This window comes from Propithecus coquereli, unplaced genomic scaffold (genome assembly GCF_000956105.1).
Source record: "Propithecus coquereli isolate 6110/MARCELLA unplaced genomic scaffold, Pcoq_1.0 Scaffold214, whole genome shotgun sequence".
In the NCBI taxonomy this organism is placed as follows: Eukaryota; Metazoa; Chordata; class Mammalia; order Primates; family Indriidae; genus Propithecus; species Propithecus coquereli.
Window position 1 is genome coordinate 3,399,092 of NW_012146523.1, and position 25,876 is coordinate 3,424,967.

General features: G+C 39.5%; 1 protein-coding gene across 2 annotated transcripts in view; it reads left to right on the forward strand.

Moving 5' to 3' along the window:
* LRRC3B (leucine rich repeat containing 3B) overlaps positions 1-17,573 on the forward strand; it is an 85,454-nt gene extending 67,881 nt beyond the window's left edge. Inside the window, exon 2 of one of the 2 annotated variants that reach the window (XM_012644546.1) lies at positions 16,315-17,573. In XM_012644546.1, the coding sequence (XP_012500000.1) occupies positions 16,475-17,254 (780 nt within the window). In that variant the 5' untranslated portion in view covers positions 16,315-16,474 and the 3' untranslated portion in view covers positions 17,255-17,573. The remainder of the gene's footprint in view (positions 1-16,314) is intronic. The other variant, XM_012644547.1, reaches the window with a different exon arrangement.
* Positions 17,574-25,876: the final 8,303 nt, after the last annotated feature.

Genomic DNA, 25,876 nt, shown 5'->3' on the forward strand with positions numbered 1-25,876 from the left:
CATGTGATCATTGAGAAGATGAAATTTGAAAATGTACATTATTAGGTTGTTTCACAGAACGAAGATTCTAAATCTGAAATCAAGGGAAAATCCCATGAAGGTTAGAGATGATTGATACACCACTTGGCTTCTGCTGACATATTGGAGAGGTGGCAATTCCACTTGACTTGATGGATAGTAGTTCTGGAAAGGAAGAATTATGAAATTCAGAGGAGCTACTTTGGGTATGAGATGATTCCTGGCTTTCCCTTTCATACGTTAGCTGTGTAATCTGACTCAACCCCAAACCCCTTACCTACTTCACTGACTCTGGAACTAGATTTTTGAACTCCTGGTTAGGAGGAAAATTGGAAGGAAGGATAAGCCAAGTGAAAATGATTTCTCTATTCATCTCTAATTGGAATCAGCATCCGGACCTCAGTCTTAGGTCATCAGAGTGGATAATTCAGGGAGAATTTGTGTGAAATATGGACAAGGCTTGTTGCGGGGTGGGGGGAGGGTGGTACACTCCCTTGGCATCCTGCTTCTCGGGCCTGAATAATGGAGAATGGGCCCTTTGCAGACAAAGCATTGGGTGAGAACCTCATACTATCTGCATGCTGGCAATAACCTCTAAATTAATAAAATGTTATTTATTTGTGTTCTGTTTCATCAGAATTGCCAAGACATGGCATTTAAATTCTTCACTGAATCTCTAGAACCTTTGCTTCCTTTGTAGTCATCTCTTTGATGTTTCTCTTTGTGTTTGTAAAACAGCTTTTGTGAGCTGCAAGCACTAGGATGGCTATACACATATGCCTAGAACTACGACATAGGCTCTGTTTCCAAGCATGTGTTTAAAACAAAAATCATTAAACAAAGAGAAACAGCTAACATTTATTGTGCACTGACTGTGCCAGGTCCTATTCTAAGTACTTTACTCAAATAATCTCAGTTAATTCTTACCACAAATAGAAGACGTAAATACTGCTGTTTTACTCATTTTACAGATGGGAACACTGAGGCAAAGCAAAGTTAATTAAAAAAACTGGGGTTTAGACTCAGACAGTCTTACTCCTGAGCTCCTGCTCTTAACCATTGGGCTGCACTAATAGAACACTGACTTCATACCAGGAACTGTGTTAAACACCAGGGATATATGAGCAAACAATAATATCTAAAGGTATTATTCAGATTTGACCTTAGAATTGCATGAATGTATTTCATTTGTGTATCAGTTTTTCTGGTCTGCTTAGAGGTTACTGTAACAACTTGGAAATTATTGACTGTCATGGTCAGCAAATAGAATCAAATAATTTGGTTTCTAATGATAATGGAACTGTTGATGTCCTTCAGCATTGGGCAATCACGACATTTTTGAAAGAGGTCTCTATCAAACTTTTATCAAGAAACATACTCTTCTATTAGTTATTAGTGTATATATGTTAAATACTAGTCAGGATTTGTGATAAGAAATATGAATATATTAATTGAAAATAGTCATATATCAGTCTGTTTTGCTATATAACAAATATTCCAAAACCCAGTGGCATGTATGTTTGTTCACAAATCTGTGAGTGGCTTGGTGGTTCTTCTGGTCTTGGTTGGCCTAACTCATTAGTCTGGTCAGCCACAGATCTGGTAGTTGGCTCTGATGATCTAGGCTAGGCTTTTACATATATTTGGAATGTGGCTGGCTCTAGGTTGGGGTACCTCAGCCAGGACAGCTGGCTTCTCCTTTGTATGGTCTCACATCATCCAAAAGACTGGCCAGGGCTTGTTGACATGGTGGCTGGGCAGGGTTCCAAGAACAAAAGCAGGAACATGCAAGGCCTTTAGAGAAGCCTAGTCAGAACTGGCCTAGTGTCATTTCTGCCTCACTGTATTGTATGGTCAGTGCAAGTCCCAAACCAGCCTACATTCAAGAACTGTGAAAATAGACTCCACTTCTTCATGGGAACAGCTTTAAGGTAACATTGCAAAAGAGCATGGATAATATAGGATGAGGATTCATGGAAGTCATTTTTGGAAACAATCTACCAAATCATGTGAAATAGATATTATCACTGCCATTTTACAGATGGAAACATCAATGTCCAGTGTTAAGTAATATGCCCTAAAAATCACCAAACAAATAAGTAACAAATTACTAGTAGTAACTAGTAACTAGTAAAACATTGAATGACAAATTTAGACAAATATAGGTATGCCTAACTCCAAAGCCCTTTTTTTAAAAAACACTACTTTATAAGATTTTTAATGCCTTTAAAGGTCATATTATTAAATGATCTCTTCAAAAATAAAAGTGGTGTCTGATGAGAAAATATCAGCATAAAATTGAAACATAATAGCCCATTCATTTTTATTTACTTATAGGCATGAATCAAGGGACATTTCTTTAATTAAATAAAAATAACCCTTATTCATAGCTATGAATTATTAATTTTTTTCATCTCTGCCTACAATAGACATTAGCTGGTGTTGGGCAATTCCCTATGAGAATACTATGCAGGCTGATAGCAATCAAGTACAACTAGAATTTTCATTTGCAAAACTTGTCACCTCATACTCCTCCAGAATAATTTGGCAAAGTGAGAGTGTGTTAGTATTCTTAGTTGTTGTAGTAGTAGAGGTAGTATTAAATGTTTTTCAATTACACCTGAATTTAGCAATGTCTTATTCTGTGGGTGGTTACCTTGCAGAAGTAATGAGACACGGGGAGGTTTTCAGCAGGGGGCCAAGTATATTTGGGATATTCTGGGTTAATAGTTACTTTGCTGCAACTTCGCAGAACCTTTAACAGCCTGATGCCTGTTGTGATTCTCAAGAACTTTCAGCAATCTAACTTTCCATAGAACCCTCAGAAAATCTGAATGTGACTCTGATCCCTTTGAAGACATATGTAGAGTCAATAATATTTGTCAAGTGCCTGTTAGGAGACAGGCATTATCAGAGCCATATCAGAAACCCATGAAATAGGTATTATTCTTATATTATAGTTGAGGAAACCGAGACTCAGAAAAGTTAATTGTCTTGCCCAAGATCCCCCAGCTGCTATCAGAACTGCAAATTGAACCTGGTTTATCTAGCTTCAGGCCTATGGTGTTTACTGTACACTTTGCTGAGGCTCAGAAAGTTTAAATGACTGTCCGGGACGGCTCAGCTGGGAAGGACAGATGCCATGTCTCATACACTTTCGTATCTTCTGTATCTCCTAGCAGAGGATAGGTTATCATTCGATGCCTACTGGCCAAACCCTTTGTTTATTACCTGGTTGTTATTATGATTATGCTCATGGTAAAAAAAAAGACTGCAACAGTAGACAATGGTGGAAGATAAAACATAAAAATTCTTCTCTACTCCATCAGCCTCCAGAACCATCCCCTAAAGCTAAGACTATTATCAATTTTTTATTATTTTTCATAACTTTTTAAATCTTTTGCCTGTGTGTGTGTGTGTGTGTGTGTGTGTGTGTAGACCTTTCTATTCTGTCTTACACAGACAGCATCATACATGTTAAGTTTTCCCTCAGTGATATATACTTGACATCTTTTTGTCAGGACTTGAAGATTGTTTCATTCTTTTTTAAATTGTTTGGTATAACAGTGTCTTAGTGAGAAAACAATTTTATACCTATATCTTTGCAGTTAAGTTTTTAATGGTGAACACTTAAAGACATCGTTTTTCCCTAGTGATTATTCTTAGGAAAAATAGTGGCTACATCTGTTTCCTTCCTATAACGACACTTAAAATTACATTAGGGCTCACCCAATAATCCAGGATAATCTCTCCATCGTAAGATCCCCAACGTAATCACGTTTACAAAGTCTCTTTTTCCATTAAAGGTAACGTTCACAGGTTCCAGGCATTAGGACCTAGATATTTTGGGGGACATTTTTTAGCTTACCACAATCTACCCTCTGGCCTTCAAAGATTCACATTTATCCTCCATGCAAAATATATTCATCAAATCCTAACATCCCCCAAAAGTTTCAATCCATTGCAGCATCAATTCAAAGTCCAAAATCACATCTAAATATCATCAGCATAAAAGTGTCAGAGCTCATCATTTAAATTAGATATGGAAAGACTCTGGATGTGAGCCATCCTGGGGCAAAATTCCTTTCCACCTTTAAAGCAAAGTATTTGGTCTAGAGCCTTTCACATAGTTGGTGCCCATAAGATTTTAGCTACCATCACAATTATCCCCTTCATCCTTTTCCCTCATTACTTAGTTTATTTCCTTTATCATTCTATGATTCTGCTGTAGTTGTGCCTTTGAATGTGGACCATTCAGATCCTCCTTGGAGTAACATAGGAAAGTGAATAATAAATGAAAAATACAATTATTGACTCTCTAGAAAAAATAGGAAAAAGGACAATAAGACTGGGGGCAATAAGACGGGGCTAGTGCTCTGTAGGCTGCACATTGTCACAGTAGAGAGAAGACAAGGTGTGAGATGACGATGATGATGATGATGGTAGAAGTCATAACTCTTACTGAGAGTTTGTCATATAACAGAACCCTTCTAAGTGCTTTACATGTGTTACCTCAATTAATCCTCACCATACCTTTGTGAGGTGGGAACTTTATTACCCCCATGTTCAGATGAGAAAACTGTGGAACAGAGAGAATATGTAATTAGTAAGTGCCCATGCCATGATCTCTATGTTGCCACCAAGTGTAAGTGACATGTCTCATATGGTAATGCACTAGTCCTTTATCTAGTCCTGGAGCTCATGAAGAACATATTGCTTCTTATTTGACTTTGGGTTTCCCTTTTGTGTCTCTCTAAGGCCAACTGGATTTCCTAAAGCTTTCCTGTTTCACCAAAAAAGCATTTCTTCTCCTCTTGAAGTTCTTTAAAAAAAAAAAAAAATAGAATCTCTCCTACACCAAATTTTCATTTGAAAAAATGTGATACTTTTAGACAAGTTGAAAAATTGGTACAATGAACATTTGTGCATCCATCACCTTCCCTTTACAAATTGTTAATTTTTTGCCACTTCAGTTTTACCTTTCTCTATGTAGGCAGATATAGTTTGTTTTACAGAATAATTTGAAAGTTGCAGTTGTAACACTTTACCCCAAAATACTTCGGCATGTACCTCCTAGGAATAAGGATTATTTCTGTTCCACTCATATCATGATAAAGTTAAACAGTTATAAATTTGACAAAATTAATATCTAACATACAGTCTACATTCAAATTTCCCCAATTGTTCCCGTAGTGTCCGTTTCTAGCATTTTCTTTAAATCCAAAACTTGATCTCTTGCATTGTCTTTAGTTGTGACATCTCGTTTCCTTCAATCTAGAACAGTTCTAAAGTTTATTTTTATTGTTGTTTTATTTTCTTTCTTTGTTTTTGTATTTTGCTTTTTTGTTTTTCATCAATGGCCTTTCAGAGTCTGGATCAGTCACTCTGTAAAATGCCTCAAGTTCTGGATTGATCTGGTCCTTTTTTCTTGATTAGATTCAGGTTAAATATATTTTGTCATGAATTGTTTAGGTCATGTGAGAATCATTTCCTTGTTGGTTATAATTAAGAAAAAGAAATGTGAGGCTCTCAAAACAGAATGATCTGATATTTTAGGAATATAACTAATACTAAAGCCTATGGTAGAGCACCATCTTTGAATGGTCATTGACAATTTCTGAAGCACATTTCACATATATTTTATTTTATCCTTGTAACTATGAGACCAGTGAGGTGGATATAAATGTTGTTAGTCCTAGTACAACAAAAGCATGGATGTATGAGTGAAATTTCTGGGATTCATTCTTTGGGAAGCTGAGGTTTGAATTTAGTTTCTGGACCTTGGTTTTGGATCTCAATCCTATGCTTTTCCTGCCATGCCAATGAATATTTATCACAGCATCTGTTGTAAGAAAGGTAATGCAGGGTTAAGCGGGAAAGTTTTCTTTTGTTTTTTTTTAAATGGCAGCAATCACTCATCCTACTTGGAAATACAACTGATTTCAGCGTAAGTTAGGGCTTTCTAAAGGCAGCTTTCAACTTATCTTAGACTCTGGTGAGTTTTTGGGGGCCTACATTTATGTAGATTATGTGTTTAAAGTTTGCAAAACTCTCATGTTGTAAATGCCATAAGCACTTGCTGGGAAAAAATAGTAGAGAAACAGAAAGAAACCAAGATGGATAGTTTCCCACTCAGTCTCCCTATAAACATGCAGCATGTTGCATAATAAATACAGATGTTACCAAAGACATAGTGGTATCTTTATTCTGTGTTTCGTACTCACAGAGGGATGCAGGCCGGGCTCAAAAAGAAGTGTATTTTTAAAATTTGTTTTTCCAGTGGATTCATGGACAGGAAGAACTTGTAAATCCACTCTGAGGATATAAGAGCATTAGATCATGTAGGAAGGAGGCAGTGCATTTAGAAAAGTCAGTTTTTTCCCAAAACGTTGAGAGTTTTCTTAAAGATTTATTTTGCAAAATAAGTTTCAAAAGAGGAAAAGCAGTCCCCAAACCGACCAAGATCTGGAACAAATGGATTTCATGTGATTCTAATAAAAGTTTTGTGTCAGAATGGCCTTTAAGAAATTCTAACAGGAGATTTTCCCAACCTTTGATTTTCCCAAACTTTGTAGGAAAAGGTCACCGGAGGGCTGGTTTGGCATTTCAAACTCAACACTTGTGTTTACAGACTTTTTATATCAAAAAGTAGCCTGGAGGCCAGGCGAGTTGGCTCACGCCTGTAATCCTAGCACTCTGGGAGGCCGAGGCGGGTGGATTGTTTGAGCTCAGGAGCTCAAGACCAGCCTGAGCAAGAGCGAGACCCCGTCTCTACTAAAAAAATAGAAAGAAATTATCTGGACAACTAAAAAACATATAGAAAAAATTAGCCGGGCATGGTGGCGCATGCGTGTAGTCCCAGCTACTCGGGAGGCTGAGGCAGTAGGATCGCTTGAGCCCAGGAGTTTGAGATTGCTGTGAGCTAGGCTAATGCCATGGCACTCATGCTAGCCAGGGCAACAGAGTGAGACTCTGTCTCAAAAAAAAAAAAAAGTAGCCTGGAAAAGAGATGTGTAATCCCATGCATGTTGAATGGGACCTGTTCTGGGGACATCTGAAATCCAGGTTCTGTACTTTTGCTAACCAGTTATGTGACTTTGAGGAATTTCCATCCTGTAAGTCACTCTACTATACTAGAATAAGACTAATGATGTCCACCATGTGTATCTCACAGGGATGTTTAGATATAACCAAATGATAGTGTATCTGTGAACTTGCTCCACAATCATCTAAAGTAGTTCACAAATGTAAGCAAATGTATAATTTTAGAGCTTTTGACTTAGATATATACTTCAGTCTTTCTTTTTTCCTCCCTCTCCTTATCCAACTAGTCTTTCTTTTCAGCATTCGGCAATTTCCTCAATGAAAAATCCATCTCAGTCCTTGTTCCACATCTTAGTGGAATTAGTTGAGAAGGAAAAAAATATATAGTTTAGGTGTAAAATTGTGTATGGCACCATGTTTGAGCACACATGCTCTGGAAGCCAAAGTTAAGGTCTTGCCTCTGTCACTTAGCAGCTGTTACCATGGGTTGGTTACATAACCTCTTTAAGCCTCATTTTGTTCTTCTGTGCAAGGGTCACAATTACTACCATTTAGGGCTGTTGTGAGGATTGTGTAAGGTGATATATATGTAACAAGAATAAAATGCAACTTTACTTTTTGCCTCCAACTGTTTCTTTAATCTCTATTGTCTTGATCATCTTCTCTAGTCCCTAAATGCAAACTTCAGTCAGCCCTATAATCTTGTGTAGGATAAATACATTGTCCTACCAATATTTTAAGTCACGAACTCAGTTAATGTAAACCAAAGTTAAATGTAAATATCATCATTTAAATGTCTAGTTCAAGAGATTAACCAAAATTCTGAATTTCAGTTAATATTCACCTGTTCTCCCCTTCCCTCTGTTTCAGGCTCAAAGGGAAAGGAAGTAGGGTGGGCAGTTTGATCTCTCCTCTCTGCCCTTCCATCCCTCCCCACCCACAGCTGGGCATAGCTGGGTGCCAGCAGCTCCGGGAGGTAGAATGGGATGAGAGGATTCATGGTGTCTGGACCTGGTGTTTTTCTCCGAAGCTCTTTCATGTCTTTCCCACACATGGCTCCCCTGACTCTGGTAGCAGATATATTCCACATGATCACTTCCCCGGAATTTGAGCACTGACCCTACAGTTGCTGGAGTCCCTCTGCCCTACCAAGGAATCCTATGGGATGGTGAGATAAGACCCAACATGCTTTCCCTTTAGGGATCTCTTTCCGCCGAGTGAGCATGTCTGACCCATAGGAAGTAGTTTCCCATCCCTTATTGACAAATTCTGGGGGTGCTGGCTCACCACAACATCAAACCACCCCCAGCTCCTCACCAACTCCATCTTCAAACAACAGGTTAACCTGGATCTTGTTCTAGGAGCTGGATCTTGGTCTAGCTCCAGGGTCACTTGGGGAGATGACAGGGTAGGTACCTTTTGACCCTTTTTATCCTCAAAGTAGGCGAGGAGATGTTAGACTCACAGAACATGTATCAGCCAAGCTTCATGTGGTAACTTAACCCCACCCTTTGGAATTCTACATCCATTTAACCAGGAACCTAGTTAGAATTTCAATTTTACCATCCTGCTAGATGAGTTCATCACTTAATCAATACTGGACATGTAATAATGTCAAGTAAATGACAGCTGTTTTATAATGAAATGAGAATGTATCCTTATTCTTTTCAATAAATATTTATTAAATTCTTACCAGGAGAACTGAGGGTATAAAAATGGGTAAGACACTGACCCTATGCTCTGAAACCTCATGGTCAAGTAGTAGGGAAGATAAACTGAGGTCTTTAACTTGAAGTAGAAATAGTAAATAATACAGTAGAGGCTAGGATATTAGAGAAAGGAGAGTTTGGAGATTTCAGAAGTGCGCTGCCTTAAACAATTTTGGATCTGCAACCAGATTATGCTCCTGTTAAATATAAGGATCTGCTCTTCCTCATGTATCTGCCTGCCTTGTCAGTTCATATCCTTGATTAAATGATCACAGCTGTTGTTATTAATGGGCACCTAAATGACTCATGGGCCAGATCTTCATAATTGGATTTGAAATCAGGAAAGCTATTCCAAGTTGTAGAGATCCTCAGCTGGTATGGCTTCTAATAAATCTCCTATTTGTGGGGTAAAGTACCTTTCATCATCAGCTTTGTCATTAAGCTATGTTTACTGAGCTCAGGTTACTCGGTCTATGTAAGAAAGTGTGATGTGAGGTACAATTGGAAAAGGAGGTTGTTATGAGCCACCAGGTGTCATTAAAGCTTTTTGACCAACAGGATGACACAGTCAGAGCACTACTTTAACCTGACATTGGGAGGGAAAAGAATGGAAGCAGAGAGAGACTGACGGAAGCAGTCTAGGAAGGAGGCTTTTGCTTTTTCAGAACAAGATGGAAGTTTGAACTAGGAAAGAGGCAATGGGAATGCAAAGCAAGGGGCAGGTAGAGGGGAGAATGAAAATGAAACTTTTCAAGAAATCAAGAAGGAAGAAAGGGTAGCTTATCATGGAGGGGTGAGGTCATTGGCTGGAGCTGAAGGGTGAAAATTATGATTTTACTTTTAGATATGCCCAGTTTGAGGCCCTGATGGACTCTTCCTATGGTAGGTAATTGTGAATGGAAATACAGAACTAAAATTCATGACAACACTCAGTGCTAAAGATGTGAATGAAGGAGTTGTATCTACAAACGTGATCCCAAAGAGCAGCAGTGGTGAGAATTACCTACGCAATTTATTCACCTGAATTATTCAGGTCCCAACTCTCTCTAGTTATTTACAATCACACAGACATCATGATGGCTTATGCAACCCATACTCACTTTATAGGAAAGTATAAACTATTTATGGAAAAGACCAAGTACTAAAACTTTAGGTTTTGTGGAAATAAACAAAAACCACCCAAATGAGAACAAGCAAATGCTGTTTATTCAGAGCTTTCTATATCAAGGAAGGCAGTCACCATCCCTTGCATTTGGCAGAGACTCTAATGTAGGCCAGGGAGTGTAAAAAGCTTTATAGTGGGAAAAAAGGAAGGCTTTAGGTATGCCTTGATTAGAGGCTGTTGGCATGAGGAGGTGGAAGGCGGGCTAACTAGAAGAACATCTTCTGAGATTGGTTATGGGTGCATCGTTGGCATTCTCTGGTTAGTCCTAAGGTGGAAGCAGGGTCAAAAATTAGGGAATCTTCAGTCATTAATCAGGCCCTGGATGATTTGGCCAATTGCTATAGAGCTTGTGGTTTGTATTCCATGGCTGATTGCTGCAGATTGTGGGTCAGGGTTCTGTCTTTATATATGGTTAGCCCATCGTCCATTTGTGTATTCAGTCTCTCATCATGAAACATGTTCTGCTTTTAAAAATCCATTGTCTTCTCATTTGCCTTTGCCCTCTTGGCCAACATTGTCCAACTCTGTCATGACTGAACACTTACTTTCTGAGGTATTAAATTTGGGTTAGTTATTTTGGCTAATCTCTAGTCCCTTTATGTTGTTAAATTTTTTAATTTATTATAAAATAAAATACACTTTTATACCAGAAGAAGTTAAAACCATAAAGAAGGATATAAAAAAAAAAACAATTCCTCTTTTCACCCCGACAGCCCCTCAGTTCTACTACTCACTCAGAGGTAACTGTTATTAATAGTTACTGATATATCCTTTTGGAAATGACCTATACATGTGTAAACATATTATATATATATATATATACACACACACAGACACATATTTGCATATTTATCTCCTTTAAAAGCATTTTCACAAATGTAATTATACTATATTCTTTTTCAAGCTGCTTTTGGGGGTCATCTTTGGACATCTTAACATCAGCACAAGCTTGTTCTTAAATTTAAGAATTTTGATAGATATTCTTGAAATCCTCATATATTAATGTAAAGAGTGTACCAATTTATCCTCTCAAGTGTTTGAGTGTGCTTCTCTCTCCACACATTCATTGAGACTAGATCATCTTCCTAATTTTAACCATGATGATAGGTACTTTAACTTGAATTTATTTTACTGTGAGATCAAGAATATTTTCATGTGATTTATTTTGTATACATAGTATACATTATATACATTGTCATTAGTGTATATTGTTTTTCTGCTCCCCCTCCCACCACCCCTTTTTTTTAAGAGATGAGACCTCATTATGTTGCCCAGGCTGGATTTGAACTCCTGGGCTCAATCAATCCTTCTGCCTCAGCATCCTAAGTAGCTGGGACTATAGGTTCATACCACTGTGCCTGGCTCTTCACTTCATTTATATTAGTTTTTTATTCCTTTATAAGGACGTTGTATATTAAAAACATCAGCCCTTTGTTTTCTCATCTGCTTTTTGATTTTTGTGTATGGCCTTACCTTCTTGCCACATAGAAGTTTTAAATTTTAAATAATTAAATGTATGAGGGTTCCCCCTCCACCGGTTTTGTGTTGTAAATTAAAAGGCCTTCCTGTTTTGCTACGTTTTACTGTTTTACTTTTTAATCAAATCCTCCTGTTTCGTAGCAAAGTTACATAGACTATAAAATTAGAAGAAATTGGTGTATCTGGTATTTCTTTCTGAATTGGTACACTCAGTTATTTCAGAGGGTTAATAAAAGCTTTTGGGTTGGAACCCTTTAGTGTCCCTAAGTATCCTTTAATGATGAGAAGAAAGAAGCAAGACAGAGCTATTAATCAGCTGAATAAACTGTCTTCTCGCTGAATGAACACATTGCTGAATGAACACGCTGCTCAATGAACTTTTTTTCTTCTGGAAACTATATTTGATGGTTGCCACTCGGTCCCAGCATTAACTGCTATATCTCAGCAACCTGTGTGGCAAAAAGATACAAGCAAGGCCTGAGTTTGGGGATAAAATGTTCTTCTTCTGGGGCACAGCCTACATCTAAACAGCACATCCAGAAACATTATGGCTTCCTGGTTAACCCAGACACATTTAAAGGGAATGAGTGGATGAGAACAAGGTAGTCTAATGAGTTGAGAATTGCAAAGGGGGAGTTAGGAGGTAGAAAATATGCTGTTTAACTTGGTCTGTCCCTTTCGTGGGTCTTGTTCCTTATCAAAAGGACAGCATTTTCTGCTGTGGCTGTTTATGCCATCACCAGTGTGACCCCAGGCCCTAGTTTATGTTCTGCCCACACATTCTGAAGTTGGTAAGTAGGCACTCTTTCTGCCCAGCAATATAGCTTGTTTACTGCCTTGGGTTTGTGTGGATTTGATTTGAAACAGAGCAGGAGGGAGTTTTAGATTTTCAAGCTCTTCTTTAGCGCTGTACTCTGCTGGATGATAGCCAATGTCAGAAGAATGTCCACCTTTTTTCTCTGAGGCACATCTCCTCATCCTCCTTTTTCAACAGCCAGTATTGACCTATCCAGAGACTTAAGGCAATGTCAAACTGATGGTCTCTTTGGAAACTGGTGATTCAGTATCATGAAGTAGAGAGCTGCTCTTCCATCCTCTCTGGTGAAGATGACCTTGACTCAATATTTTTGACCTTGATGTCTGCCTCCTGGACATCTGCCTTAGTCTATTTGTGCTACTAAAGCAACAGAAATTTATTTCTCACAGTTCTGGAGTCCAGGAAGTTCAAGATCAAGGTGCCAGAAAATTTGCTGTCCGGTGAGGACCTGTTGCCTGATTTCTTTTTTCTTTTTTTTTTTTTTTTTTTGAGACAGAGTCTCACTGTGTTGTCTGGCCTAGAGTGCCATGGCGTCAGCCTAGCTCGCTCACAGCAACCTGAAACTCCTGGGCTCAAGCGATCCTTCTGCCTCAGCCTCCCGAGTAGCTGGGACTACACGCATGCACCACCATGCCTGGCTAATTTTTTCTATATATTTTTAGTTGTCCGATTAATTTCTTTCTATTTTAGTAGAGACGGGGTCTCGCTCTTGCTCAGGCTGGTCTCGAACTCCTGAGCTCAAATGATCCACCGGCCTCGGCCTCCCAGAGTGCTAGGATTACAGGCATGAGCCACCGCGCCCGGCCTTGCCTGGTTTCTTGATGGCCATCTTCTCTCTGTGTCCTCCCATGGCAGAAGGGGTGAGGGGACTTTCTGGGGCCTCATTTGTATAGGCATTAATTCCACCCTGAGAGGGCTCTGCCCTCATGACCTAATCACCTCTGAAAGGCCCAACCTCCATATATCTTCACATTGGGGATTAGATTTTAACATATGAATTTGTGGGAGACAGAAATATTCAGACCATAGCAACATCCAAGGGCTCAGCAATTTTACATCCTGCACCTTTTGTCACTTTATCGTGGCTGAAGGTGAAGACTCTAGAGGCTGAGTCATAGTGGCTAGCAATCTAGCCAATCCCAGAAGGTTTTATTCACCTTCTATCAAACATCATAGAGAGAAAATGAAATACTTAGTTTGAATCCAACCTCTTTCAATGCAAGGGATGCTCTGCAGTGATGCTCCTCACAAACATTCCATCCAGTGTAAGGTGGACCGTTTGGGGATCACAGATTCCTTCTCAAGAGGGATTGCAATCTGATGTAGAGAACTCAAGCTATGTCTTAAACACTTCTAATCTGTAACCATGACCATTGGACTGATCATTATGGAAAAACCATGACAAAGTCTAGAGGAGCCTGCTGAGAAAGAGTTCCATTCTTCCTTCCTTCCATCTCCTAGGAACCTGCACTTATGTGACTTTTCCAAAGAAAGTCTACCATGTTAACATGTAAAAGCAGTAGACATTTGATGAGCCAATGTTTATATCAAAATATTAATAAAAATAATTACCGTGGAGAAGAAAAGTCACAGCTAGACTCTTTAATTATTTCATTGCTTCATTCATACAATGGATAATTTAGCCCTTACTATATGTGAAACACTATGCTAGGTGTTGAGAATGTATTCAGGAATAATAATAGTAACTATAGCTGACAAGCATTGAGGTTTTACTACCTATTTGGCACTGTGCTGAGTGCTTTACATGGATTATCTCATATAGTTCTCAAATCAACCTTGTAATTAGGTGCTTTTACAATCTCTATATGAAGATAAGGAAAGTGAGGTTTAGGGAGATTGCATAACCTCCCCAAAGGCACGCTGCTAATAAGGATTAAAGCTAGGATACAAACCCAGTGTATTTTCCACTTTATAATTACTTTCTGTTGTTTCTGCATGAGGCAGAAAAAAGTCTCTGCCCTCACGAAACTTTCTTAGAGAACACTCTTCTACAGCTGAACTGTTTTAATCCGTCTCAGGAGAAATGTGACATGTGTCCTCCAAAAAAGGCTTCTCACCTTTCAGCAGGTGTTGGGCTGGTCGCTCACACTCAGTGAATGGGAGTCATTTGATTGATGTGGACCCCCCATACTCTCTACAATCACAGTCATTTCTCCCATCTCCTCTATCTTTTCTATGCCCTCTTCCTAGCATCCTTTGCCTTGTCCTTCTGCTCCTCTCTTTCTTCTCTGAGTGTCTTCCCTTCCATACCTGTTTATTTTTTCTCTCTCCCATCTAGATCATCCCCAGAGTCCCCAAATGCCATGCCATGCAGTTTTGAAGGAAAACATGAAAGGGAGGACACTTTCACTGCAAATGAAAAGAGCCGTTGATAGATGGCTTAGTACTTTAGCATTCTCTGGCATTTAAGGGACTCGGGATTCTAAAAGCACATCCACTCCATTCTGCTGTTGCTAATCTCATTTATTCCATGATTAACAACACAGTTCATTATGTTTTCAGCTCACATTAATCTTCTCTTCTGTGAGTTTGGTAACATTTGGAGTCATTTCCCTCTGTATTTATCCATCGGGGATGTTCATAAAAGATAAGTTTGCAGAAAGTCATTTGTTGCTCATGCAGAAAGTTGTTTGTTTCTCCCTGCTGTAAAAGGAGTGTGAATGCTCTCCTTGTTTCTCGGATCCTGGGAGAAAATCTTCTCAGTTAGGCATGGATTCCCTCCACAATGCAGAGGGCCCCTTCAATTGAGCTCCATGGGGTCCTCAACTTAGAGCAATATCCACAGCACAAGGGATTGGGCTGCAACATAACAGCATCAGAAATCACAAGCAATGCTTGCTGGATCCTGACTATCCTCATAGAGCAGATGGGATCAGAAGAGAACTGTGAGGACAGTGGAAAGAGTTAGGAGAGTAATGAGTCAGAACAAAGACTTTGGCTTGAGTCCTGTCTCTACACCTACAAGCTGTTTAACCTTGGGCAAGGCAAGTCACATAATCTGTCTGAAATCCACTCATCTGCTCTGTGAACTGGTCCCAAAGGTGTGCCTGTCTTTATATTGGAGGGTAGTTTTAAGGGTTAACTTATATTCTCATCTCTGCCCTCTGCTGTTGAGTAGCTTTGTAACCTTGCTTATATCACTTAATTTTATAATTTCTGTGGCCCCCGCAAACACGAACACACACACACACACACACACACACACACACACACACACACGTGTATATGGTGGGAGAGGGAGAGAGAGGAGAAAGAAAAAATAGTCTATTGGGAAATTCTTAGAGGCTAGTCTTTTTTAATTCTCCTCTTATATAAAAAAAAAGTCTTATAAATGTGTGTCATATTTGAAGATATATTGGGGAGGGGATTTGTTGTTTAGAAAACAGAGAGAGAATCCTTTGGAAATTCAGTTAAAAGCCTCCTCCCTGGGATAATGTAATTTCAGAAGGTCACAAGGGAGGCAACTCTTCTGGAGGTTCTGGGTTGTCAGCCTCCAGCAATATTTTGTTGTGAAGGCTAGAATGCATTTATTCCTTTCTTAAATCAAGTAAGATGTTACTTTAGAGACAATATCCCAAATTGGACATCCATTCAAAAGCCATGACAGATATTCCTGCCTATGGTCATTAACCATGAAATATTGGTATTATTTCTCATTGCTGCCCAAGTACAGGGCTAAATTGTATTAATGCATCTGTTATTGTAGAAAGAATGAAAGATGTAATTAAATTTTATTGATGTAGAATTTAGAAGAGGTCCAGGATGTGGAGAGAAGCAGTAGAGATGAGAGAAACAGGGGGTGCTAGCTCTAATTCTGCACAACTGAAAACAAGGCAACAGAATTCGGAAATGTTTCCATTTATTGACGGTTCTCTCCGCCAGCACCTGGGATTTGAGCAGGAGACTCCCATTTCACAGATAATTCCCAGTGGTTTTGATGGAAATTATCTGTATAATGAACCCTCCTCCTCACTTAGAATGCCAGACATCTGATAGCACCTTTAATTGCAATGCACCTCCCTCTGCAAAAGAGCTAATTGCATCTGTTTCCTTTTCCTTAGGTGCCCAAGCAAGGACAGGAATAATGAAGAGACACATGTGTTAGTTGCAGCCTTTTGAACCACACAAGAAGGAAATCAACGGTGCGGACAGGGCTGGAACCATTGCCACACGCGTTGGAGTAAATGAGGAATGGGCTCGTGATTATGCTGACATTCCAGCATGAATCTGGTAGACCTGTGGCTGACCCGTTCCCTCTCCATGTGTCTCCTCCTACAAAGTTTTGTTCTTATGATACTGTGCTTTCATTCTGCCAGTATGTGTCCCAAGGGCTGTCTTTGTTCTTCCTCTGGGGGTTTAAATGTCACCTGTAGCAATGCAAATCTCAAGGAAATACCTAGAGATCTTCCTCCTGAAACAGTCTTACTGTATCTGGACTCCAATCAGATCACATCTATCCCCAATGAGATTTTTAAGGACCTCCATCAACTGAAAGTTCTCAACCTGTCCAAAAATGGCATAGAGTTTATCGATGAGCATGCTTTTAAAGGAGTAGCTGAAACCTTGCAGACTTTGGACTTGTCCGACAACCGGATTCAAAGTGTGCACAAAAATGCCTTCAATAACCTGAAGGCCAGGGCCAGAATCGCCAACAACCCCTGGCACTGCGACTGTACTCTACAGCAAGTTCTGAGGAGCATGGCGTCCAATCACGAGACAGCCCACAATGTGATCTGTAAGACCTCCGTGTTGGATGAACACGCCGGGAGACCATTCCTCAATGCTGCCAACGATGCTGACCTTTGTAACCTCCCTAAAAAAACTACTGATTATGCCATGCTGGTCACCATGTTCGGCTGGTTCACCATGGTGATCTCATATGTGGTATATTATGTGAGGCAAAATCAGGAGGATGCCCGGAGACACCTTGAATACTTGAAATCCCTGCCAAGCAGGCAAAAGAAAGCAGATGAACCCGATGACATTAGCACTGTGGTATAGTGTCCAAACTGGCAATGAGAAAGAAAGTAGTTTGTGATTGCAGTAGAATAAGTGGTTTATTTCTCCCATCCATTGTAAACATTTAAAACTTTGTATTTCAGTTTCTTTTGAATTATGGCACTATTGAACTTTTAACAAACACTACAACTTAACAAATAATTTTAGTTTAGGTGACCTACCCCCTTAATTGTACCCCTGGTGGTATATTCCTGAGTAAGCTACTATCTGAACATTAGTTAGATCCATCTCACTATTTAATAATGAAATTTATTTTTTTAATTTAAAACCAAATAAAAGTTTAACTTTGAACCATGGAAAACGGAGTGACTTATTGGACAAGAAAACAGTACAGTCATTTCCCTTGTTCTAAAGAAAAACACAATCCTTGTGAACCTGAAGAACGATCATAATGAAAAATGTGTTATTAAGCCCTACTGTACACTGGGGAACCATAGCTGAATTATCGACCACGTTAAGTGTCTCTCAGACTTTAAAATACTGAGCCTTACTAGGTGATTGTACACAAGTGTGGCATTCTGCAAAGGCTTAAGTCAGGATGCCTTTTGGCACTGACTTTTCAAAAATAGGTATGATTAGCTACAGTGAGCAAATACTTATTGTGCTTCTATGCTATGCTAGACAGAAGGGAAAAGAAAAAGACAGCAAATATCCTGTCCTCAAGATTACCTTCTGCTGGACAGGGGCATGTGACAAATATGGAAATAGCTAAGCTAGGAAGGACAGTCCTAATAATCACGTAGCATCAATTGTGTGCATGCACTGTGTGAGGCATTTTATACTATTATTGAGTCTCTTAACCCTTATTACAAGAGGAAAAAGTGACAACTGCTCTGTTTGCATAGGGGGAAACTGGAAATGAAAAAGTTTCAATGACTTGCCAGGTAGAAAGTATTAGAACTTAAATTTGAACCAGGTCTTTCTGTCTCCAAAATCAGGTCTTCTCATTACTTTCCTACTGGGTTGGTTTATAGAGGTAAAATTTACGTGTTAAAAAACGCACCCATGTTAAGTGTACAGTTCTGAGTTTTGAAAAACATATAAACCTGTGCATCTGCCACATAACCAAGATATTGTGTTCCTGTCACTTGTCAGAGGTAGGAGAAAGCACATTGGGTGGAGGTGGGGGTGGTTTTAAGGTACTATTGCAGATAGTCCTTGAAACTTGAGTGGGATCTCATGAGGTGATTATGTAGGCAAGGAAGAAAGAAGAAGCAGAAGTAGCAAAGAATAAAAGTATAGGGATGTTTTGGGGATGAAAGAAGGAGTTTGTGTAAGGGAGAAGTGAAAGACAAGGCTGGAACTGTGTCGTGGGCATCGGTTCCAGACTAAGGAATAATAAGAACTGATAGCATTTATGGAACACTTACTGTGTACCAAGTACTTTCTTTGGATTGTCTTAATTAATCCTTACAACTAACCTATGAGACAGACTTTTGTGAATGAGGAATCAGAGACACGGGCATTAAGTAGTTAGCTCAGGATCCTAGAGTTTATAAGAAGTATACCAAATATTTGAAACCCTGTCAAGTCCAGAACCTATGGACCTCATACCCACTGCACTATGCTGCCCTAAAATCATAGACTTTACTACCTCAAGTTGCTGATTCCTCAAACCGATAGGTTTGCAGCCTCCTAAGTGATGTTTCCATCTAAAAATAACCCTTTGTGAGACTGATGTAGGAAAGAGGGATCCTCTGCCACTTTGAAGCATGTGGCCTTCTCCAACCCATATTAGGTTATCTTTGGGCCTCTAGGAGTCCTTTCTGCCCTTGGAAAGCTCTCGAGTCCCTATCTGTAACAATAGTCTCTCTAAAGGTTTGCTGGAGAGAGTCAGGGTCAGCCCATCCAAGACCCATAGCAAGCCACTCAGAGCAATGTGGCCAGACTAGGCTCACAGCACACACTCCAGGGCCATGGGCTTTTCATACCCACCTTAGACTTCCTAAAAAGTGTAAGATCTAGTCTAGAAGCCTGAGATAACTCCCAGATGTAAAATTCAGGATATGGGCCCTAGAACTCCTGCATCCCAGTAAAACGGAAGCCAGACTGTCTGCTTTTGCTAACTGAATTTGAATGTCTTTCCAGTGCAATTGAAGCTTTGCTGAAGAATTAACGCCCCCTGGAGGACAATGCTGTAATGTATCTCTGTAAGTGCTACCATAGAGTGACACCTAACTGAACTGAATACAGGTACTTTTTTACCTAAAGAATAAGCAAAATCAAGCCTTTGCTAAGACAATCTGTTAAAAAATTAAATTGATTGTGTTTATTTGAGTGTATTAGTCACATTTCATTTTGTAAAAGCTTTCAAAAATTAGATAATCCATTCTTGGCTGCTCCTTCCAAAATAATCTTCATATCTGTACCAATAACAGCTTTTTTTCCTAATGGCCAGTTGCAGTAGTCAAGTAAAAGTATTCATAAAGGAAAAAAATCTCTGAAGAGTGTTGTATAAATCATATCCTTGTTCAGATGCAGGAAAGTTAAATTCCCACATATTTAGTTTGAAATTCTCCATATACATAGAGCTAAGAGGTGTTTCATAGGTTAATAATTCCCCTGCTTGAATTCTATGTGTAGATTATCAGTTAACAGTGCCCTAAGTGCTTTTATAAAAAAATAAACTTTAAGTTAGTTTGCCACGAATTATCTGTAAGCCATTGGAGGAGAAAATTAATTTTTTGTTCGTTTTAAACAAATAACAGGCTATTGGGCCCATTCACGACCAGAGGAAGTGCTCTTCCTATCAGCTTGCAGAGATGCTCTGTCCCACCAGACCAACAGTATATGTGACCAGTCAGTGGAAGAACTTACTGAGGCTCACGTCTGTACAGAAAAAAGTCCAACGTGCACACTTCAGTTTTGTTCCCAGATTGTTCCTTAATTTTCCAGACCCTTGTATATGTTTATATTCATGGAGAGCTACCTATTTTTGGACTGTAAGGTTTTTGAAATTAACTATCATCTCATCGTCTGAGGCACATGCCATCTTACCTTCTAAATGTTTCAAATAACAATGTCTTTTCTCAACCTTCTCCTTTTAACCCCAGCCTTTTAAATCCAAAAATACCTGGGAATGTTAGTCTAATTTTTGACAATGTGCTTATGTTTGAAGCAAGGAAAATCATAAAACATGCCAACCCAACTGGAACGTTTTTAACAAACTGATGAAAAGTTATGTAAGGGAAGATTTAAGTTTCAAGAACACTTCGGCAAAGTGTAATGCACCGATATACAAATTCTGCCAGGTACGCGTTGTTCTTTTTTACGTCCTTCTCTGATTCCTCAGAGTAATTCTTGTTTGACTTTGACAGGCACAAGGCAGCCTGGGATGTGGGTGGGTTTTCCCTATTGGCTCAAGACTTTCAATTCATACATTAAGTTCACTCATCTATCTGTAAGAGCTGGGAAATAGAAAATTCTGCTTAAAATTTGTCCAGGTCACTAGAGATAGGTGGGCTCCTTGTCAGGGCTGGAAGAGTCCTAAGGATGATCTCACCTATTTATTGTACAGATGTTGTAATTGAAACCTTTGGCTTGGGGATTAGCATCCATATTCCCCATCCAATATCCCTTATAGGACATCACTTGCCTTTCCTGATAAATCGTTTTCCAATCATCAAAGAAACAGAATAACATATAAGGCTACTATATTACCACTGAGTCATAATAAAGTCTATCTATGATTCTAAAAACCTTCTTGTTCCTTAAGGATATGATGAGGGGATCTGTGTGCCTTTATAAATAGCCCCCAGCTAGCCTGCTGAATGCTGTGCGTGACCTGGCTCCCGAGGGGAGAGATGGAGAGAATGATCCTGGTGCAACTTCCTGGAAAGGGAGAGTCGATTAGCATTTGTTTCCCTAAGTAACGACATAAACCCTGAGTATGGCACTGCTGGCAGGAGGAGAGTGACTACTTTTAAATGATGCCCTTCTCTGTTTCCAGTGCTCTTGTCAGCCTGGCTTCCCAAAATGGTATCACTGATTCATCAGGTTGGCTGGGTCTGCCCCAGACAAAGCCAATGAGAGACAAACTCAATTACCACACATCTGTAAACACCCAACTCTTTCCCAAATCCAAATAGGTGAATCGGAATTTGAGAAGGAAGGACCTGCGTTCCTCATCCCATATTTGTCCATACTTGTTATATGGATAGTCCAAAATGCATCAAATGACTTAGCGAGTCACACAGACCCAGCCAAGGGCACTCCTCAAGGCCTAAGACCTTTTTTTTTCCCATTCAGGGAAATTACGTTGTTGAGGCAACGAGATGGACATAGAGTTTCACGGTTTCATCAGTGGGTGACAGTAAAAAGGAAAGTCACCAACTTTTACAGCTGTTACTTCTTCAACATTAAGAAAGCCAGAAGCTAGTGTGAGCCACTTAAGAAGCATGGCCATGGGGGGGGTGTGTGTGTATGTGTATGTGTGTCCACATGCACATTGGGGTAACATAGGGAATTAGGTTCAGAAAACATCAGGAAAAGAGATCGTAAGAACACTAAAAACAAAGTGTACTTGCCAGTAGTATGGCTAGGGATAGCCTAGACTTCAGGTTTCTTGGGAAATTATTAATGTTAGATATATTTTTAAGGCTGCCCGCAAGTTCAGGGAAAACATTTACACTTGTCACCTAACAGCAACTGAGTTGATCAACTTCATGCACTATGCTCCTTCTTTGGCTGACAAATGCTCTGAATTTTGCTCACTACTTTCACAAAAGAATCAATGCATTTACTTTCTTTCCCTGTGGATATTCAGGCATTCAAATGATATGAATAGAAGGTCTCTGGATCTGACTTTAAAAGGTAGGCCTAAAATGAATACTCTGTGGGTCTCTCTGGGGTTAGGACCAAAACCCCATGTTTTTTCTTCTATTTTTCCTTTATTAACACTTTTTTCTTTCAGAGAAGAGTATATAAAAAGAAAGGCAATATGAAACCTGGCTGTTGGCCTAAGGATTAACAAGCAATCTGTTGAGCTAATGGCATTGACTGTTGAATGGATTTTTAAATAAAATGGCCCACAGGGAGCAGGATGGGGTTAATTCATACAAATCCCTCTTCCTTGAGATTGTCTACATTTCTTCTGAAGGAAAATATCAGAAAGATGCCGGTCTTCTCTCAAAGCCTTTTATCCCTACAGTCAACCTTGCCAATCCCTGAGCTCCCGTAGGAGCCAGCTGCAGTGACAAAACGAGAATGTAAAATGAGAAAGGCAGAAGAAAATCTTGGGAAAGTACACCTGACCCAAGGCTTTGGGGCGGCAGGGGGGCAAACAGAACTGACTTAAACTGACATTTTCAGTATTTTACCATCGACAAGACTTTTATATTCACATTAAAACATGAACTAAGAATCCCTGTGCATAAGTCACAATAAAGAATCTCTTACCAAATAATTCCATCTTTCCCCAAACACAGTTATCATTTACTTGGCATAGTGCAAAGTTCTGTTCCTACCTTTCCTAATTCCCACACATTTATCAAGTAGATGTTATCATTTTTTCCATTTTACAGTTTAGGAAACTCAGGCTCAGCAACTAAGCCCAGGATCACACAGCTGGTCTGCGGTAGTGGAGTCCAGCTGTCTTCAATGTCCTCTGCTCCACCTACATCGCATTGCCTAGTTCAGGCAACATCCTTTAGTTTTATGAAGCCTCATCTTAAGAACCATGATAATAAGTGGAGGAGGATAAGTAAAGACATTTTTCTTGTTTGCACAAGAGGGAAGTGAGGTTCAGAGGAACAAAGCAAGCCTTAGCTCGCTGAGCTAGTTAGCAGAGTCTGATGTTTGGGGACCACAATGGTTCATCCCTTTTTTACACCCGTCCCCCTAGGCCCAGCTCTGAAATCTCATATATTCCTAAAGTAAACCAGGCTGTTAGGCAGAGCAGATGTATATATACCTCATCATGGAATGATGGTTCTTAGTTCCAAGGATCCTCCTAGGATAGTGGTGAGGGTGGTGTCGATGCATTGCTTTGTGGCAGCCACATCTGTCCTCACTCCTTCCATTTCCACGTACACAAGCAAATTTCAACTGGCACCACAGCACGCTTTGCCACTTACACAGCAGGGTGGGAATGCTGGGGAGTTGCCACTTTCTGGGGGCAGCTTCAACTGATGACTACTGAGAACTTGTGTATAGACACCAAGATCTCTCACTTTTAGCAGCATGTATCCTACCCTGCATGGCAGAGTTTCCCCAGAAAGATGGAGCTCCACTCATACACCTTGATAATGGGCTTAGAGAGGCATCATTTTTTGCTGTCTTCCCTCTCTTCTCTCACTTTTCCACTCCTTTATTGCTGTTTCCCAAATAAACATTTGGGAAATACCTCCCAAATAAACTCTTTGCATTCAAATCCTATCTCAATGCCCTCTTATTGGGGGAACACAAACTAAGATATCAGAATGTACTCTACATCAATGCTTTCCAAACTTGGCTAATGATCAGAGAGATTAAGATGGCTTTTGAAAAATATGACTTTCTACTTAGATCTACTGAACTGGAAAACTCTGGAAGTTGGGCTCAGACCTGTCTTTTCTGTTGATCCTCTTCTCCTATGAAGAGCTAGGGTAATAGAGTAGTAACACTGACCTATAAAGCATCCTGCACGAGAAATTTTGTCTGGAATATTGCACTTGGTCAAAGAAAAAGTGGTGCCATAGAAAAAATGAATTCTGTCCACACATGGAGAGTGAGTGTCATGTGTACCCACAATAATGTTTCTTGTTTTGCCTTGCATGCTGGGAAACTCAGAGGAGAAAGAAATCTCTGCTTCAAATTTAGTAACTACATATGCTCTCATAGCCCATCTAGCTGTAGTCTAATTTCCTTTTGACCATCTATTATACATGTCATCAGTTACTCTGAAGGTTTTTAATTTATCATTTGCATGTTTCCATTTTATTACAAGTATTTCTTTAAGATCTCTTAAACCCTTCATGTAATGAAATAAGGAAAAATATGTTTATTTGCTGCCTTTAAATTTTCCTCAAATTTACAGATTGTTCCCAGACTCATTTCATATATTGTATTGCTTAGGTTCTGATTTCTTACAATTTGTTTACCCAAACTTGCTTTCATGTTCCAGAAATGTCATATATCCAATCATGCTTTGCTATGAAACCATGACTGAACCACCAACTTTCCAGATCAAACACAAGTTCAAATCTCCCAATCCCACAGCCCCCCAATGGCTTTTGCTCGTTTGGTCCCTGCCCACCTTGGAAGGAGGAAGGTAGAGTGGATGAGAGCATCATTTTCCAAATGAGAAACCTGAGACCCAGGGATGCTAAATGACCTGCCCAAGGTGTCCTTGGGTGATAAGCGAGAGAACTGGGACTTTCAGGAAGCTTGTTTGACACCAGAGCTCATGCACTGTCCACCTCTCATTTATGAGGCATAACCACCTTTGGAAAGACCTCAGGAAATTCCAAGGAGAAGAGTAATTATCTGGCTTGAGCAAGTCCTTAGGTTTTGTTTCGTTTTTTTGGGGGGGATAGTTCAAAAAGGCCCATATTCAGAGTTGGCAGATTATGTCATCATCATTGCTGATATTGTAAGAAAACAAGTAATATCTTAGTTGCTTGATTGTTGTGTTTTCTCAATTTAATCTATCCAATTGATGATATATATTATGGACTGAATTATGACCCTCAATAGTCATATATTGAAGCCCTAACCCCCAGTATCTCAGAATGTGACTGTATTTGAAAACAGGGCCTTTAAAGAGACAAATTAAAATAAGGCTGTTAAAGTGGGCCCTAATCCAATCTGACTGGGTATCTTCATAAGAACAGGTGAATGGAACACAAAGAGAGACACCACGGATGCATGTGTACAAAGGAAAGGCCACGTAAAGACTGAGAGGGAAGCTGTCTGCAAGCCAAGAAGAGAGGCCTCAGAAGAAACCATCCTGCCAACACCTTTAGACTTCTAGTATCTAGAGCTATGAGAAAATGAATTTCTGCTGTTTAAGCCACACAGTCTGTGTGCAGTCCTAGCAAACTAACACACCATATTAACCCTTGATCTACAAGGAGTATTTTGGAAGGTTTTCTTGGAAGGTAATAGATGAAAATTTTAGGAAATACAATCAATCAATCAAATCCATTACATTTTGGGTGCTATACCCGGTTCTTTCTGTGTTACCCTTAGGTTTTAGGGGCAACTTTGCTTTTAAAATAGATCTACCTCAGTCTTCTGGAAATGCCTCATGCTGAGAAGTATAGTAACTCTGAGACATAAGGACTTTCATGTAGCTGTATGACCAAATGAGATCAAATGAATAAATAATCAGACTGTGCTGCCTTCATTTCCAGGTAACTATTTTCAAGGGGAAAATGGCCATAGGTAATAAAGCATCTTAATTGGGAGAATGATATTAATATATAATAATTATCTGCATGATCCATATTTAATTATGTCCAAATTCTTACTTCTTCCCTGTCCCAGCTTCATTAGGAATTTTCCTCAGAGCTAAAAATCCTGCCTACTCCATTTAATATAGTTTTCCTTAAAAACAGAGGCTTTAAAACAGGAAGTCTTTCTCAATTCCCTTCCAGCAACTTTCACAGTAGATTAGCTCAGATT